This window comes from Helianthus annuus, chromosome 15, assembly GCF_002127325.2.
Source record: "Helianthus annuus cultivar XRQ/B chromosome 15, HanXRQr2.0-SUNRISE, whole genome shotgun sequence".
Taxonomy (NCBI): Eukaryota; Viridiplantae; Streptophyta; class Magnoliopsida; order Asterales; family Asteraceae; genus Helianthus; species Helianthus annuus.
In genome coordinates, this window is record NC_035447.2 from 35593351 (window position 1) to 35608636 (window position 15286).

General features: G+C 37.6%; 1 protein-coding gene across 1 annotated transcript; it reads left to right on the top strand.

The window, feature by feature from the left end:
- The first annotated feature begins 7861 nt into the window (after positions 1-7861).
- On the top strand, positions 7862-10823 carry LOC110911685. The gene is made up of 3 exons (XM_022156314.2): positions 7862-8348; positions 9896-9990; positions 10414-10823. Exons 1-3 carry the CDS (start codon positions 7997-7999, stop codon positions 10705-10707), a joined length of 741 nt encoding a protein of 246 aa, XP_022012006.1. The 5' UTR covers positions 7862-7996; the 3' UTR covers positions 10708-10823.
- Positions 10824-15286: the final 4463 nt, after the last annotated feature.

Genomic DNA, 15286 nt, shown 5'->3' on the forward strand with positions numbered 1-15286 from the left:
CTCTTACACTGAAGATCGTTTTTGCAAAGGAAGCTCGCGCGATAATAATAAGCGAAACAAAAACAGAAACCGTGGATGGAAAGCAAACCAGTCCAGCGGTTATGATGAAAGGCCTCGATTTAGAGAGGACACACGAGACACAATCGATCGCATTGGTTATCGAAAGGCAGTCAGGAATGAGAATCGAGAAAAACACTGGTCTCCACTCATTAAAACACCAAAAGAGGTGCTCATGATTGAGGATCATGACTTCAAGGCTCCAAAGCCTATGACAAACAAAAAGAGGTAAGACCCAAACCTGTACTTCGATTTTCACAAGGATACAGGTCGTCTGACAGATTACTGTATCAGTCTAAGACAAGAAATTGAGAAAGCGCTGAAGAGTGGAAAGTTGAGCCATCTGGTCAAAAATGTGCGCAAGGAGACGCGCCAGATTCAGAGGAATGATGATGGAAATCAGAAGAAGGTTAGGCGCTTAGAGACGCACATGGTCAATGGACCAAGATACAGCGCTAGAGACAAAGGCAAGCGCCCATTCGAACCAGCATGGCAAGAACAACAAGTCATATTTCCGGTAGTGCGCGGGGGATCATAGGGCACTATGAAACAGAATACATCTTCATCGATCCGGGCAGTACAGCTGATATCATTTATGAACAGTGCTTCAATCTGTTTGACGATGAAGATAAAGCGCGCCTCGAACCTGTTGATTACCCTCTATCAGGATTCTGCAATGAGATGGTCTTCCCACTAGGCCAGATCAGTTTCCCCGTCACGCTATCTGACGGGAAACATTCAAGAACTACAAACGTTAACTTCATGGTGATGCTAGTCAAATCAAGGCATGATGTTTTGATTGGTCGAGAAACCCAAGGAGAAATGAATATAGTAACCTCCGCACCCCACTCAGCCATTATGTCACACCCCGATTTCCACGTGTATCACCGGTGGGCCCGGTGGGGGATTACCGTGACGTAGTTGGCAACAATATAGTCAAACCACAATATATAAATGCACAGCGGAAGCATAAAGATAAATATTATCCAACCATTTACTGTAATATCAAATGTATCACAAGTAGTTGAATAGTATCCACAGGAGGGATCAAAATAAAATAAAATTTGTTGTTCAACAGATAAGACATCAAGCTTGCGAGACTTCTTAAGATGCTAAGGAGCTATTGCCAGCCGATTACGTGTAGTACCTGCACTTAATCTTTTTGGGAAAATACGTCAGTTTACACTGGTAAATACATTCAACCTACACTTTTGTAAAATGTTTAATAAAATTGATTTGAATGCACGAGGCACAAATTCTTTTATAACTTGGGAGAATTATTTAAAATTATAATCTTGTGAACGAATTACATGTTCCTTCTATGCGTTCAGTAGCCCGGATCCTGTCCGGGTTAAAGATCAGTAGACACACCACATTTGCGTAAAACCGAGGCGGGTAAACCATCGGCTACGTCTTTTAATAGTATAGACATCATACCGGGTGTACGCCTACACCCGGGTGTCGAGGTCGTGGCCATTTCGTAAAATGATGCCAAGGATATCCGGGACATGGTCATTAACCCCCCAAAGGCTTTTAAGTAACAAGACTGTTTAAATGAGCCGATCAAATTATTCAATTAACCACCTAAGCGATGGAAGATTTGATGCTCAATCAAGCGGTATTTTATATACCGTAACCCAAGCCCATATAAGTGAAAATAAGTTAAAAGTATTTACCTTTGCAAGTATTGTCCTTAATCAGTTAAATCACAGATATCTTTTACTGGGGCTCCTATTCTGGAACGAAGGTTTTAAAATAACCTATTAGAATCCTAACGGGTCTTTATATTAGCCGTAGTCTAGACCGGTTAGTTTCGAGGGATAGATACGGTTTAATCGCGTGAAAGGCGAAAACCGAGAATGGAATGTGATTCTGACCCAACAAGTTCGGAGACTTGTTTTATACGGGTTTAATATTCACACTCTGAATCTTGGGGTCAAAATGATATGGTTTGACCCGTATCGGCTAATTTATGTAAACTAGTTACATAAGCCGAACCGTGCGCGCAATAGGCGCAACGGGTAACCGTAGGAGTCCTACACTGTTTTCCTAAGTCAATATACTTTAAAGAGGTTGTGGTATCAGTAGGATACCTTCCATAATGCCCGTAACGAGTTTTAGTTCATTATACGCCCCGTAGGGGTTTCCCGGTCATTTTAAAGACTTTTAAAGGGATTTCTGAGTTCTACAGGAAACCTGAGTTTCCCGATCAGTTTAATAAGTCTAAAATATCTTATTTATTATTTAAAATCAGTAGCAACTGGAATCGGGTCAAAAGACCTTGTAGAACTCAAGTTTTGGCCGAAAAGGGCATATTCGGTATTTACCGAACCGTAGCCATAGCCGCAGGTTATGAGCAGGTTAAAATTAATTAAAAATCTTTAAAATCCCAAAATATTATTTTACTACAGTGGGTAAAAGTTTTGGTGACGAAATCTCGGTTTAGGTAGGCGTTATGCTAATTGCGCCGTTTATTACAAAAGTTTCTTATAAATGCGCTAATTAGCATAACTCCCATTCTAGACCTCGGATTGGCGTGAAACTTTAGGGACATGCTTAGAATTTAGTAAGCAAGGTTATGGTCCCTTCACGTGTCCGAAATACTCGTTTTATTTTAATAAGGGCGTTACGGTCAACTTTTAAGTAATTAACGGAAATACGTAAAAGACTCGGACAAACAACGAACCTGTCACAGAGGGTGATACCATCACGTGACCTGGTCCTAAAAGAGTCCTAAGGCATATCTACATTGTATTAAAACGGGTCAGAACTGAAGTCAAAGCAAAAGTCAAACTTTTGCGACTTTCGGCTCCGAACCGGGTCAATATATCAAATGGCCGAATCAAACGAGTTTAAACGAGTTTATATACTTAATATCATGTTTTATGAGTGTTCAAACAGGTTTCATAGCATATACATTACAGATTATGTACAAAATCACAAAACGGCTTTCTGTTGACTTTTTAAGCATGCGTTTGACTCGATATTTGAACTAGTTAGAGTGGTGATCAGGGGGAACCCTTTCAGAGGTTTTTTACCCTCATGAATACCAACACATAACTACTTTTGATTCGAGAATTCACTGGACCATTCGTGATTTATCGCAAAGTCAATCATTAGTTACGACGGATTGACTTTTTGGCTAAACTAAGCAAAAACAAAGCCATAGAAGGTTTGGCATACTTACAGAGACTTGATGTAAGACTTAGAACTAGAGAAGAACACTTGGGAGCTTCAGAAATGATCAGAGAGTGTGTTTTGAGGTGTGTTCTAATAGTGAACTATGAATGCCTATTTATAGTACACAACTTGCCTCTAGATCATTACAACACACACTACAAATGAGTATGGATGAATGGCAGGTGTCCTAAGGTGCTATGGGTCGAGTAGGGGACGCCCATACCTCTGGGAAACCCATTCTTAAATGTTTTACCGCTTTAAACAGCCAACAGCCAAGTTTCTGTCGCTGGGCATCGCTTACGGACCGTATGGCTTGGGCCTTGCGGTCCGTAAGCCTGTGGCGGAGACAAACTTAATCATTCACCCCTTTACGGTCCGTAAGGCAGGACCCTTGCGGTCCGTAAAGGATGTTTTTAAATCTTTTTCAATCTTTTGAAATGATTAACAAAATCTTGTAATTAGTAACGAAATCTTTGGTAATTAATAACCTGACCTTTCGGGTTTGAAGGGGTAACTTTGCGATTTGGCCCTTGATTATTTACAACTAAGGGCCTTGTGTTATTTACCCGTACTATCAAGCCCCCGGTTATCTTATTAACTATTCGAAAAGCCTTAACTTTCATTGTTGACGCTTTTAACCCTTCTCGTACGAATTTGATCATATCTTTCTCGTTTTAAAACGGAACTTCGCGGAATTTATACAGTACATTCCAGTGAGCGTATTTTACTGTTACAAAGCCTTGGGTATGTCAAAGGGTCACTCAGAGGTATAATTAAACATGTTGACACAGTTAACCCCCGCAGCTTGTAATCTCTCACTTTCTTCCGCGTTTTGCTTCCGTACGATTCATGATTTATTCGTTTGAAGGTACGAGCATCATTAGGGTTACTGTACAGTATATTTACTCTTGTTTGACATTTATAACCCTCGAATTTATATACTTTCAAGGTTTGTCAACATTAGTCCTTTATTAAATATGAAACGCCACGTGTAAACTTAAGACACGTGTCAATACGTTATTGGACACAAAATTTCGAGGTGTTACACATTGGCTTCCCTACCAAGACGGGGGTGGCGATTATCTATGCAAAGAAAGAAGTGATGGCAGCTGAGGATGCGCGCCCAGTCAAAGCACCAAAAATTTCAACAACCGAGCCAGAAAAATGGGTCTTGAACCGCAAGTACCCAGAACAGACGGTAACAATAGGCCATGCAATCTCACCAAATATCAGAACGCACCTCAAGCAGTTACTGTTCAGGAACATGGACATCTTCGCCTGGACTACGACCGACATAACCGGTGTCCCGCGCGACGTTACTGAACATTATCTGAACACTTATCCCTCCGTTGAGCCAAAAGTGCAAAGAAGGCGCAGCCTAGGGGAGGATAAAACTAAAGCTATGAATGAGCAAGTTTGTGAGCTGCTAAAAGCAGGGATTCTGAAGGAGGTGCGTTATCAAAGTTGGGTTGCAAACCCTGTTATGGTCGAGAAGTCTAATGTAGGATGGCGCATGTGTGTTGATTACACTGATCTCAATAAGGCATGTCCCAAGGATTGTTATTAGCTGCCTGAGATCGACAAGAAGATAGAGTCTCTCGCGCCATACAGGTGGAAATGTTTTTTGGATTGCTACAAAGGGTATCATCAAGTCCAGATGGCGCTGGAAGATGAAGATAAGACAGCGTTCCGCACTGATATCGTAATCTTCTGTTACACAAAAATGCCCTTTGGACTCAAGAATGCTGGCGCAACTTACCAGCGATTGATGGATACGATATTTGCTGAAGATATCGGGAAACATATCGAAGTATACATTGACGATCTTGTGATCAAAAGTCCCGAGGAGGACCAGATGTTAAAGGACATAGAAAAGACGTTCAACTCTCTGAGAAGCGTGAACATGAAGCTGAATCCAGCAAAATGTTCTTTTGGTACGGAGGAAGGCAAGTTTTTGGGCTTCGTGGTTACGAACGGCGGCTTCAAAGTTAATCCTGAAAAGGTTCAAGCCATAGAGCGGATGCCGTCACCGCGCACGATCAAAGAGATGCAACGATTGGCCGGCCGCCTAGTCGCGCTTAATCGGTTTCTATCAAACCACGCCAAAACATAAACCAAACTAATTAACTCTAAAATTAGTTCCGTGTTTCTTCAACAATTTACCTATTTTTATTTGTTTAGATTAATCAAGTAAACATTAGAGACTAAAGCACGCCAAATAATAAAACATATAAAATGAGAAAAGTTTATTACTTAAATCCAACATAAACTCTATGATTTTTTTATGTTAATTTCATATCTTGTATGATCAAATTATAATTATATGCTATATATTATATAAAACAAATAGTTTGTTGTAACTTTCTAATGGACAAAGTTGTCATTTAAAGTATATCTACTTAGATTAGAACCACAAAAGAGTGTTTTTGTCATATTTACTTATAAAGAACTTAAGGTCATTTTAGACAATTTGAAATATCTTGGAGGGTATTTGTGCAAAATAATTCTATTTTAATAAAACTTGAGAACCTATGGCCCCTACCAAGCTTCATGACACCCACGTTCAGCTGCATCCCCACAGCGAAAATAATTATACTCACAGCAAACAACCTACATGATTAAAACAGCAAAAAGAAGCAAAAATCAATAGAAAATATTTATTAGATTATTTTCCTATAATTTTAAGTAGGGCTATAAACGAACCGAACGTTCAGCGAACAGTTCGTGAACCGTTCGGCGGGAAGTTCGTTTATGTTCGTTCGTTTAATAAACGAACGAACATGAACAACAAATTTCGTTCGATTAGTTAAATGAACGAACATGAACAGAGGTCTCGTTCGTTCGATTGTGTTCATGAACGTTCGGTAAGGTGTTCATGAACATTCGTTGATTTGCGTTCGTTTATGTTCGTATGTTTGTGTTTTAATTGAAGATCTTTGTACTTTCTTATATTTTATTTGTATTTTTTATCTTATTAAACTTTTATTTATTTTATTTCCCTAACAATTAAACTAGGAAACCTACTTTCACATTGTTTATGTATCATTTCCCTTTCATTTCTCATTATTTACATCTATGAATACAATCGACCTTCGTTCCACAATAAGGGATTCAAGTTCGAGTGCTACTCTCTGGGCCATCTATCTTTATCCTTCATCGAGTTCACCAAATTTATTTGTGTTCGTTTGTGTTCGTGAACCGTTCGTGAACACGCTCATTTCCAGGGGCGGACCTATAGGTAGTTAAGGGGTGGCGTCCGCTACCCCTTGGTCGGAAAAAATTTGGAAAAATTAGTGTAAATTTTAGAAAAATTTGACGTTTTTTCGATTTCGTTACCGCTTATTTATAAAACGTTACCGCTTGGTCGGAATCCTAGATCCGCCACTGCTCATTTCCTTAATGAACGAACACAAACATAAAATCTCGTTCGGTAAGTGTTCATGAACCGTTCGTGAACACATTTATTTCTTTAACGAACGAACACGAACAAGACCTTGTTCGTGTTCGTTCGATTCGTTTACAACCCTAATTTTAAGTATGTTGTTCAATATCAATCAACAATAATGGATTTATTGGTTAATATATTAGTCAAAATTGTTGATTACTTCTTGTTTTAACTTTTAATCCAGCCAACTCTTTTACCGAGTCATGGATTTAAAAATTCTATTGAGTATTAATATATGTTTCGTATTCAGATATTTTAGAAACTTTCTTTTATAAGTCGAATTACGATTTTAACTAGCCACGGATTTAAAAATTCTATTGAGTATTAATATATGTTTCGTATTTAGATATTCTAGAAATTTTCTTTTATAAGTCAAATAACGATTTTAACCAGTCACGGGTTTAAGATTTCTATTAAGTATTAATATATCTTTCGTATTCAGATATTCTAGAGACTTTCTTTTACAAGTCGAAATACGAAAAATTGCAGTGCTAAACTTAAAAGTGTAAACCACATGGGGCTTTGTTCGAAAGTATATGATGCTTTGTTCAAAAGTATATTGTGTAACTCGACTGTCACCTACAACTATTAAGTTATAAAAATAATTAGCTCGTCTTGTAAAATAGGTACTCCCAACCTAAATATGTCCCTGCTTGATATAGCTTTTTTCCATTTATTTATTAGTTAAGAAAACATAAAATATAAAATATGATAGTAATTTTATATACTCTAATCAAAACAAAATTTATTATATAGAGTTAAATGTCATTTTAGTCCCTGTGATTTGGGCCATTATGCTAGTTTGGTCCAAAAGTTTGAAATATTGTCGTTTTAGTCCAAATGGTTTGAAAAGTTGTCATTTTAGTCCACTGGGTTAACTTCATCCCATTTTTCTGTTAACGAGAAGGGCAATTCGGTCATTTTATATGGCCGAATTGCCTTTCTAGTTAGCAAAATTACATCTAGTTAACTGAAAAAATGGATGAAGTTAACGCAGTAGACAAAAATGCCAACGTTGGAAACTATTTGGACTAAAATGGCAACATTTCAAACCTTTGAACTAAACTGGAAAAATTAACCAAACCACATGGACTAAAATTTCATTTAACTCTATTATATATATATGTAGCAATTACTTTCACCAAATATAAAAACGAAAAAGACACATAGGCCCCAACAAGCCTTTCATTAATAATAGTCTTACACCTTTCTTCCTTTGCCCCTTTAATTCGTCTTCTTCTTCTTCTTCTCTACCTTCTTCACCATCATAGTTAAAGCTTACAAAGGAGGTTGAGACTCTAGACCAAATTGAAAATGGTCCGAAATGGCTCCAAAATGCCGAGTTTTTGCCTAGCGAAAATTCGGCCACATGTTCGAGTCCGTTCACCAACTATACAATTGAAAGAGTGTGTTGATCGTCCTACTAAAACCGATGATCAAAGGTCCAAAGCTTCTGATGGGTTTGCCAATGAGAATGAGACTAAGTCCGAAGGCGTCGTTATTGCTAAAGTTGAGCCACCCGTAAAGGTTGTCGCTAGGAAAGTGATGATCGTTGTTGATTCTAGTGTCGAAGCGAAAAACGCTTTGCAATGGGCCTTAACGCATTCGGTTCAAAGTCATGATATTCTAGTTCTTCTCTATGTCAAGAAGATTAATTCTAAACAAGGTTTGTTTCTAACATTGTTGTCATGTTTATGTTGTTAAAACATGGTTTGTTGTGATGCTAAATACACACCATTACAAACCGGTTATTTGTTTACAGGGGTTAAGTTATTCTACAAAAACTCTTAATTGTAAGAAGTGTAAGAAGGATTTATAGAGTGACAAGTGTCCAATAACCTAAAACCTAAACTCACTACATCACCGCCTAAAACCTAAACACCCCCCCCCCCTCCCCCTCTCGGCAAAAAAAAAAAGGTGTTTAGGTTTTTTTTGTGTAGTGAGTTTTTTTGAAGCCTTTTATACCCTTGTTACAATTAAGAGCCTTGTATTTGATCCTAATCCTTGTTTATAGATTTTTGTATAACAAATAAGTTAATAACCGAAATAAATGTTAACTGGACCTGCTTGAATAGTCATATGATGAACCATGGGCCTAGTACGTGAGGCCTTGTCGCCGTTTGTGTTTATCTACCACTCTTTATTTATCCATACAACCATAATTGGGTTTTTTAGTTGATGCTATGTCAAATCAATTAAATTGCTGGGTTTTTTTCTATATATATTTTCTTGTTAATTTTTATTAATATATATATTTTTTTTCTAACTGTTGTCAATATATTCTTAGAATGTGTGAATTCTTACTTATGCATCTTTTTATATAAGATTTGCTTCACCTAAGAACCATCTTGATTTGTTAAAACTTACGAATCACCGGTGGAAATCCTACTTCTCGTGCGAGTTTTTCCATCATGTTTTACACAAACGTAGATGAACATATAACTAATACATCTGTAAAAAAAATTATAGAGCCCGCTTCTATATAATAATAATTAAATAAAAACATACAAGAAAACAAAACATATATATATATATATATATAACATTTTATAAGGTAATTAAAAAAGGGTTGATGTGATTAATGATGAATTATCGAAGAAGTTGAATGAACAAACATAACATACTTAAGGGTGGGATATTTAGAATTTCTTTGTCCCGCCTATTAGGCTACATGGTATGGAATGGAGCTTCTAGGGGCTCCATTGCGCCACCTCACGTATGCGTCACGTCAAGTAGAGGGCTCTATTGCCTCTTCTCAATTATACCCATGGTATGGAATTGAGCCCCCTTGTTAAAAAAAGAAAAAGAAAAATAAGAACAAAAAATCCTTGATTGGTCAACCACATGGGGCCCACCACATTGTCTCCGTTATTGCTCATTGGTGTGGTGGCAAGCAATCAATGGCGTACCCTCAATAGCGCTCATGGTATGGTGAGAAGGCGCTATTGAAGAGAAAAATGTTGAGGTGGATGGACAATGGCGTCCCATACCATCGAGCGTTATTTTGATTCAACATGGTTTTGTCATATCATAAAATATATATAGATATATATGATACAATAAGATACAATAGAGTATGTTCATAGAGGAAAACCTAAATAACCTCAAACGAACTCAGGAAAATAACAAGAAAACCTATCAGTCAAACATATGTGTATAATTTTAATATAATTAGAGATTACTATGACTTTAACATCATTTTTGTTTATTTAGGTGTAACAGGAAATGAGTTGAATAAGGAGAAAGCTACGAAAGTCCCTGGTTTCATTTGTTCTATGAAGAACATGTGTAAGATGAAACATCCAGAAGTGAGTATTATTCCCTAACCTTCTTGTTTATATTTTCTTAATTCTGAAAGAAAAAAAAAATTATTATGTAATGTCATATCTTTTAAGGGTGTTAACCCTCTCAAGTTGGCGAGTTAACATATTGAAGAGTTGCATAGCCAGGTAAACCCAAACACGGCCTATATATTAATTATTGTCAAAGACATCAACCATGTAATGTAGATACACCTAAAATCATGTGTGTACTTAAAACAAAAAAAAAAAAAAAAAAAAAAAAAAAAAACCCTTAAATTTAAACGGGTCAACAGATTTCACATTTATTAAATATGTCGTGTTTGGGTTGACTTATTTAATAAACATATCAGAGAACCTAATTAATTTTCCATGTCATGTTTAAAATTTCAGTCCCTAATATATTTTGCTTTTAATTTTTTTACATTAAAGCTACAAGTTGAGATCTCTATGGTAGAAGGAAAAGACAAGGGTACAACCATTGTGGAGGAAGCAAAAAAACAAGAGGTGACAATGTTGGTCCTAGGGCAAAAAAAGCAACCGATTACATGGCGGTTATTGTTGACATGGGCCGGTAGATCACCGAGTGGACATGGTGGCGGAGTGGCGGATTATTGTGTCCAAAACGCCACTTGTATGGCAGTCGCGGTTAGGAGGAAGAGCAAACGAGTAGGTGGATATCTTATTACAACCAAACGTCAAAAAGATTTTTGGCTTTTGGCCTAATTTAACCGTAAAATTTATTTATAATGGTATTCTTGTATTGTTTGTTTTTTACTATATTTAAGTAAATATGATGTGTATATTTCAAGTATGAAATGGGACGTGATTATGGTTTTTTATGTTTGTGGAAATGATAACAACTAATTACTCAAATACTCGAAACGTATTAAACTATTTCGTTTTATACTTTTATTTTATATAATTACCAGTTACAAATTTAACTTTAATATTTAGTATAAATTAGGCATATCTAAATATTAAAAACCGTAGCTCGTTCAATGAAAATGGGTAATGTGAGATATGTTGGTTCAGTTCTGTTTATACATGAAGGAAAACATTAAAACATATTTGTTATAGCAGACAGTGCGTTGGAGAATCCAGTAATGGAGTTCGACATGCTTGTCATCGTGATCTGGTTCCTCCTTAGGGTGCTGACTAATGATGGGGACTTAGAAAACCGAAAAGGGATATCGGCTAGGAGAGGAGGTCGAAATTATGATGTTATGGCTAATGGGGTGTGTGTAATTGTGCAACTGAGCAACCCTTTAACCTCCACATAATTCTCCTTATATAAGCACCCAGGAGGAAACCTAATTAGTTAATAAGGGTAATATGGTCCATCAACAATTACCAACTAATTATTTAATAGGTTATAATATGTTTTGATCTCTATAATGTAAATGATTATGATGGCTATAGATTAAATATCAATACGTAATATATTTAATCTTACATTCTCCCACTTAGCCGAGTAATCATTTACTATGAGTATTAGATAAGCCTGATCAGGAGTTAACACTCATTTTAGCCTTAAACAAGTACTATAGCAGAAAAATACAGCCGTTGAATCATTATGCGACTCAGGACCCCCATTAATCATACTATAGCCTTAATTTAAAACCTAATCGTCATGATCAAAATACGCGTAAGCCCTTTGTTTGACTTGTAACTTTATTTGTCTATATGCCATTATACCGGTTGAACATATTCTAACAGACATACAAAATCAAACTGAGGAAATTTCATTAATCATAAAACATAAGCTAGTACAATATGCTTAAATAAGGTCTTTACTAAATCCCATATTTCGAACATGTTCTTCGTAAACCTTAGGAGGGAGACCTTTAGTCATCGGATCCGCAAGCATATCCTTAGTACTAATATACCCGATACAAAGATTATTTTCCTCAACTCGTTCACGTACAAATAGATATTTTGTATCGAGATATAAACCAGCTCCAGTCGAACTGTTACTGTTCGAGAAACTAACGACAGCTGAATTATCACAGTAAAGCTTCAATGGTCTAGAAATGGAATTAACAATTTTGAGTCCAGTGATCAGATTTCTAAGCAACATTCCATGACAGGTTGCGTTATAAACAGCAATGTACTCTGCCATCATTGTGGAAGTTTTTGGTCAACTGTTGTTTATGACTCTTCCATGAGATAGGGCCGCCTGCTAACATAAAGATATAGCCCGAAGTGGATTTCTTGTCATCTTTGCATTTGGCAAAGTCAGAATCAGAATAGCCCACCACTTCTAAATGATCACTTCTTCTATAAGTCAGTTTATAGTCTTTCGTCCCTTGCAGATATCGAAGTACCTTCTTAGCTGCTTTCCAGTGGTCTAGGCCAGGATTAGTCTGATAACGGCCTAGCATTCCAGCAATATAAGCGATATCTGGGCGAGTACAGACTTGAGCATACATCAAGCTCCCGACTACTGACGTGTAAGGTATCTGGCTCATTTGCTCCTTCTCAACCTCTGTTGTCGGACACTGGAATGAACCGAAAACATCTCCTTTAACTACTGGAGCGACGGAGGGTTTGCACTGTTGCATGTTATTTCGTGTAAGGACACGATCTATGTAAGCCTTTTGGGACAATCCTAAGATCCCTTTGTTTCTATCTCGGTGAATTTCGATGCCAATGACGTAAGAAGCATCTCCGAGATCCTTCATGTCGAAGTTATGCGAGAGTAACCGCTTCGACTCATGCAACGTGTCTAAACTATTACTTGCCAATAGAATATCATCTACAGAAAGGACAAGTATAGTAAAGTTACTCCCACTCATCTTGAGGTAGGTGCATTGATCCACTTGATTCTTCATAAAACCTTGCCTCTTCATGACTTCATCAAACTTGAGGTACCACTAACGTGATGCTTGTTTTAACCCGTAAATGGATTTCTTCAACTTACAGACTAGATGCTCCTGACCCTCAGGTTTAAAGCCTTCAGGTTGTTTCATGTAAACATCTTCGTCCAAATCTCCGTTAAGGAAAGCGGTTTTAATGTCCATCTGATGTAACTCCAAATCAAAATGAGCTACTAGGGCCATGACGATCCTTAATGAATCTTTACGAGAGACAGGTGAAAACGTCTCTTGATAATCAATTCCCTCTTTCTGAGTGTAGCCCTTTGCAACCAATCTCGCTTTGTAGCGTTCAACGTTCCCATTCGGATCCAGTTTTGTTTTGAACACCCATTTGCATCCTACGGGTTTGACTCCGTTGGGTAATTCTACCAAATCCCAAACGTCATTTTTCTTCATGGATTCAAGCTCATCAATCATTGCTTTATTCCATTTAGAAGACTAATCACTGCTAATGGCTTCATTGTAAGAGATAGGATCATTGAGCTTTCCGGGATCCATTTCAGTCAGGTAGGTAACATAATCATCCCAATTAGTAGGCCTTCTTTGCCTAGATGACCTCCTGAGTGGATTATCAGGTTCAGCGTTGTCGTGGTTATGAGTGTTTGATGTGCCTTCGTCATGAGGTATAATGGGTTCTGATTGTGGAGGTGAATTTGGAGTTGGTGCAGTAGCTTCAGGTGCAGTAGTTGCATTGGGTACAAGAGGAGTAATCGGAGTAATGGTAAGCGACGAGTCTCTCCCCCCCGCGTCTTGTACTTCTTGCAATTCTTCGTAAGGGTTGGTACTGCTCCCACTGACCTTGAAATCCTCCAGGAACGTGGCACGCTTGGTTTCAACAATACGAGTGACATGGGAAGGACAATAGAAACGATAACCCTTTGAGTTCTCAGGATACCCGATAAAGAAACAGGTAACTGTTTTAGGGTCAAGTTTCCTTAGGAAAGGATTGTAAAGTTTTGCTTCAGCAATGCAGCCCCATACTTTCATATATTTAAGACTCGGTTTCCTTCCTGTCCAAAGTTCATAAGGAGTTTTAGGGACAGACTTAGAAGGAACTCTATTGAGTATATGAACAACTGCTTTTAACGCTTCAGTCCAGAGGAATAATGGTAAATTAGTGTTGGCTAACATACTGCGCATCATGTTCATAAGGGTACGGCTTCTTCTTTCAGCTACACCGTTCTGCTGAGGTGTACCAGGCATGGTGTATTGGTTCACAATCCCCTGGCCCTTACAAAACTCATAAAATGGACCAGGAGCTTGACCCACATCAGTATGTCTTCCATAATACTCACCGCCTCTATCGGATCTCACAACTTTAATCTGACGATCTAATTGCTTTTCAACTTCAGCCTTATAATCTTTAAAAGTTGTAAGAGATTCAGATTTCTCTTTAATAAGATACAAGTACATGTAACGAGAATAATCATCAATAAAAGTGATAAATGAAGTATGTCCTGTTATGCCAGCGATTTGGTAGGGACCACTAATGTCAGTGTGAATGAGTTCTAATAAATTAGAACTCCTAGTGGCACCTTTCTTATTCGCTTATGTCATTTTACCTTTAAGACATTTGACACATGTTCCAAAATCAGAGAAATCGAGAGGAGGTAAGACTTCATCCTTTACGAGACGATTTAATCGTTCTCTTGAAATGTGGCCTAAACGCTGATGCCACAACATGGATGAAGTCTCTAAGTCTCGTTTCTCTTCCATCTTTGTGAGTGATTCATTAATGTTATATGACAACAAAGATTTGGAAAAGTTATCTTCTAGTTCTAATCTATAGAGACCACCATCCAGAATACCAGTACCATAAAGAACAGAATCATAGAGGATAGAGAGTTTGCGATGACCATGGGAAACAATAAAACCGTCCATGTCTAACTTTGGTCCTGATACAAGGTTCTGAGTTACCTCAGGAACATATAAGGTATCATATAGTTTAATACATAAACCAGTTTTCATAACTAATTGTAATGTTCCAATGGCCTTCACTTCTAATTCTCGATCATCCCCAACGTTAAGCGTTATTTGGTTTCTTTCCAGCTTCCGGATTGAAAGGAATCCCTGAGTAGAATTGGTAACATGAACCATAGAACCAGAATCAAACCACCAAGAATTAGCAGGAACACTTAAATTATAGGACTCAAGTATCATAAAATAATCGTTACCTTTCTTAGCCAGCCACTCCTTAAAGTCAGGGCATTCCTTCTGCATGTGTCCTGTCTTTTTACAGAACTTGCAGCGGATACTGCCTAAGGAGTTCTTAGAGCTGGAAGGTGCACTTGTATTAGGATTAGGCCTTTGGACTTTTGAAGCATCCTTCCTCTGATAATTGTTCTTCCTTTTCTTAGAATTGGAGGTAGTGAAGTTTGCAACATCAGTATGGCGATCCATCCTCATACGCTCTTCCTCCTGTACGC

Bases quoted from the DNA above. Each gene is read 5' to 3' on its own strand.
- LOC110911685 (XM_022156314.2), top strand. From the start codon at position 7,997: ATGGTCCGAAATGGCTCCAAAATGCCGAGTTTTTGCCTAGCGAAAATT. The intron at 8,349-9,895 runs GTTTGTTTCTAA...TTGTTTATTTAG, and splicing joins GAAGATTAATTCTAAACAAG to GTGTAACAGGAAATGAGTTG. The intron at 9,991-10,413 runs GTGAGTATTATT...TTTACATTAAAG, and splicing joins GTAAGATGAAACATCCAGAA to CTACAAGTTGAGATCTCTAT.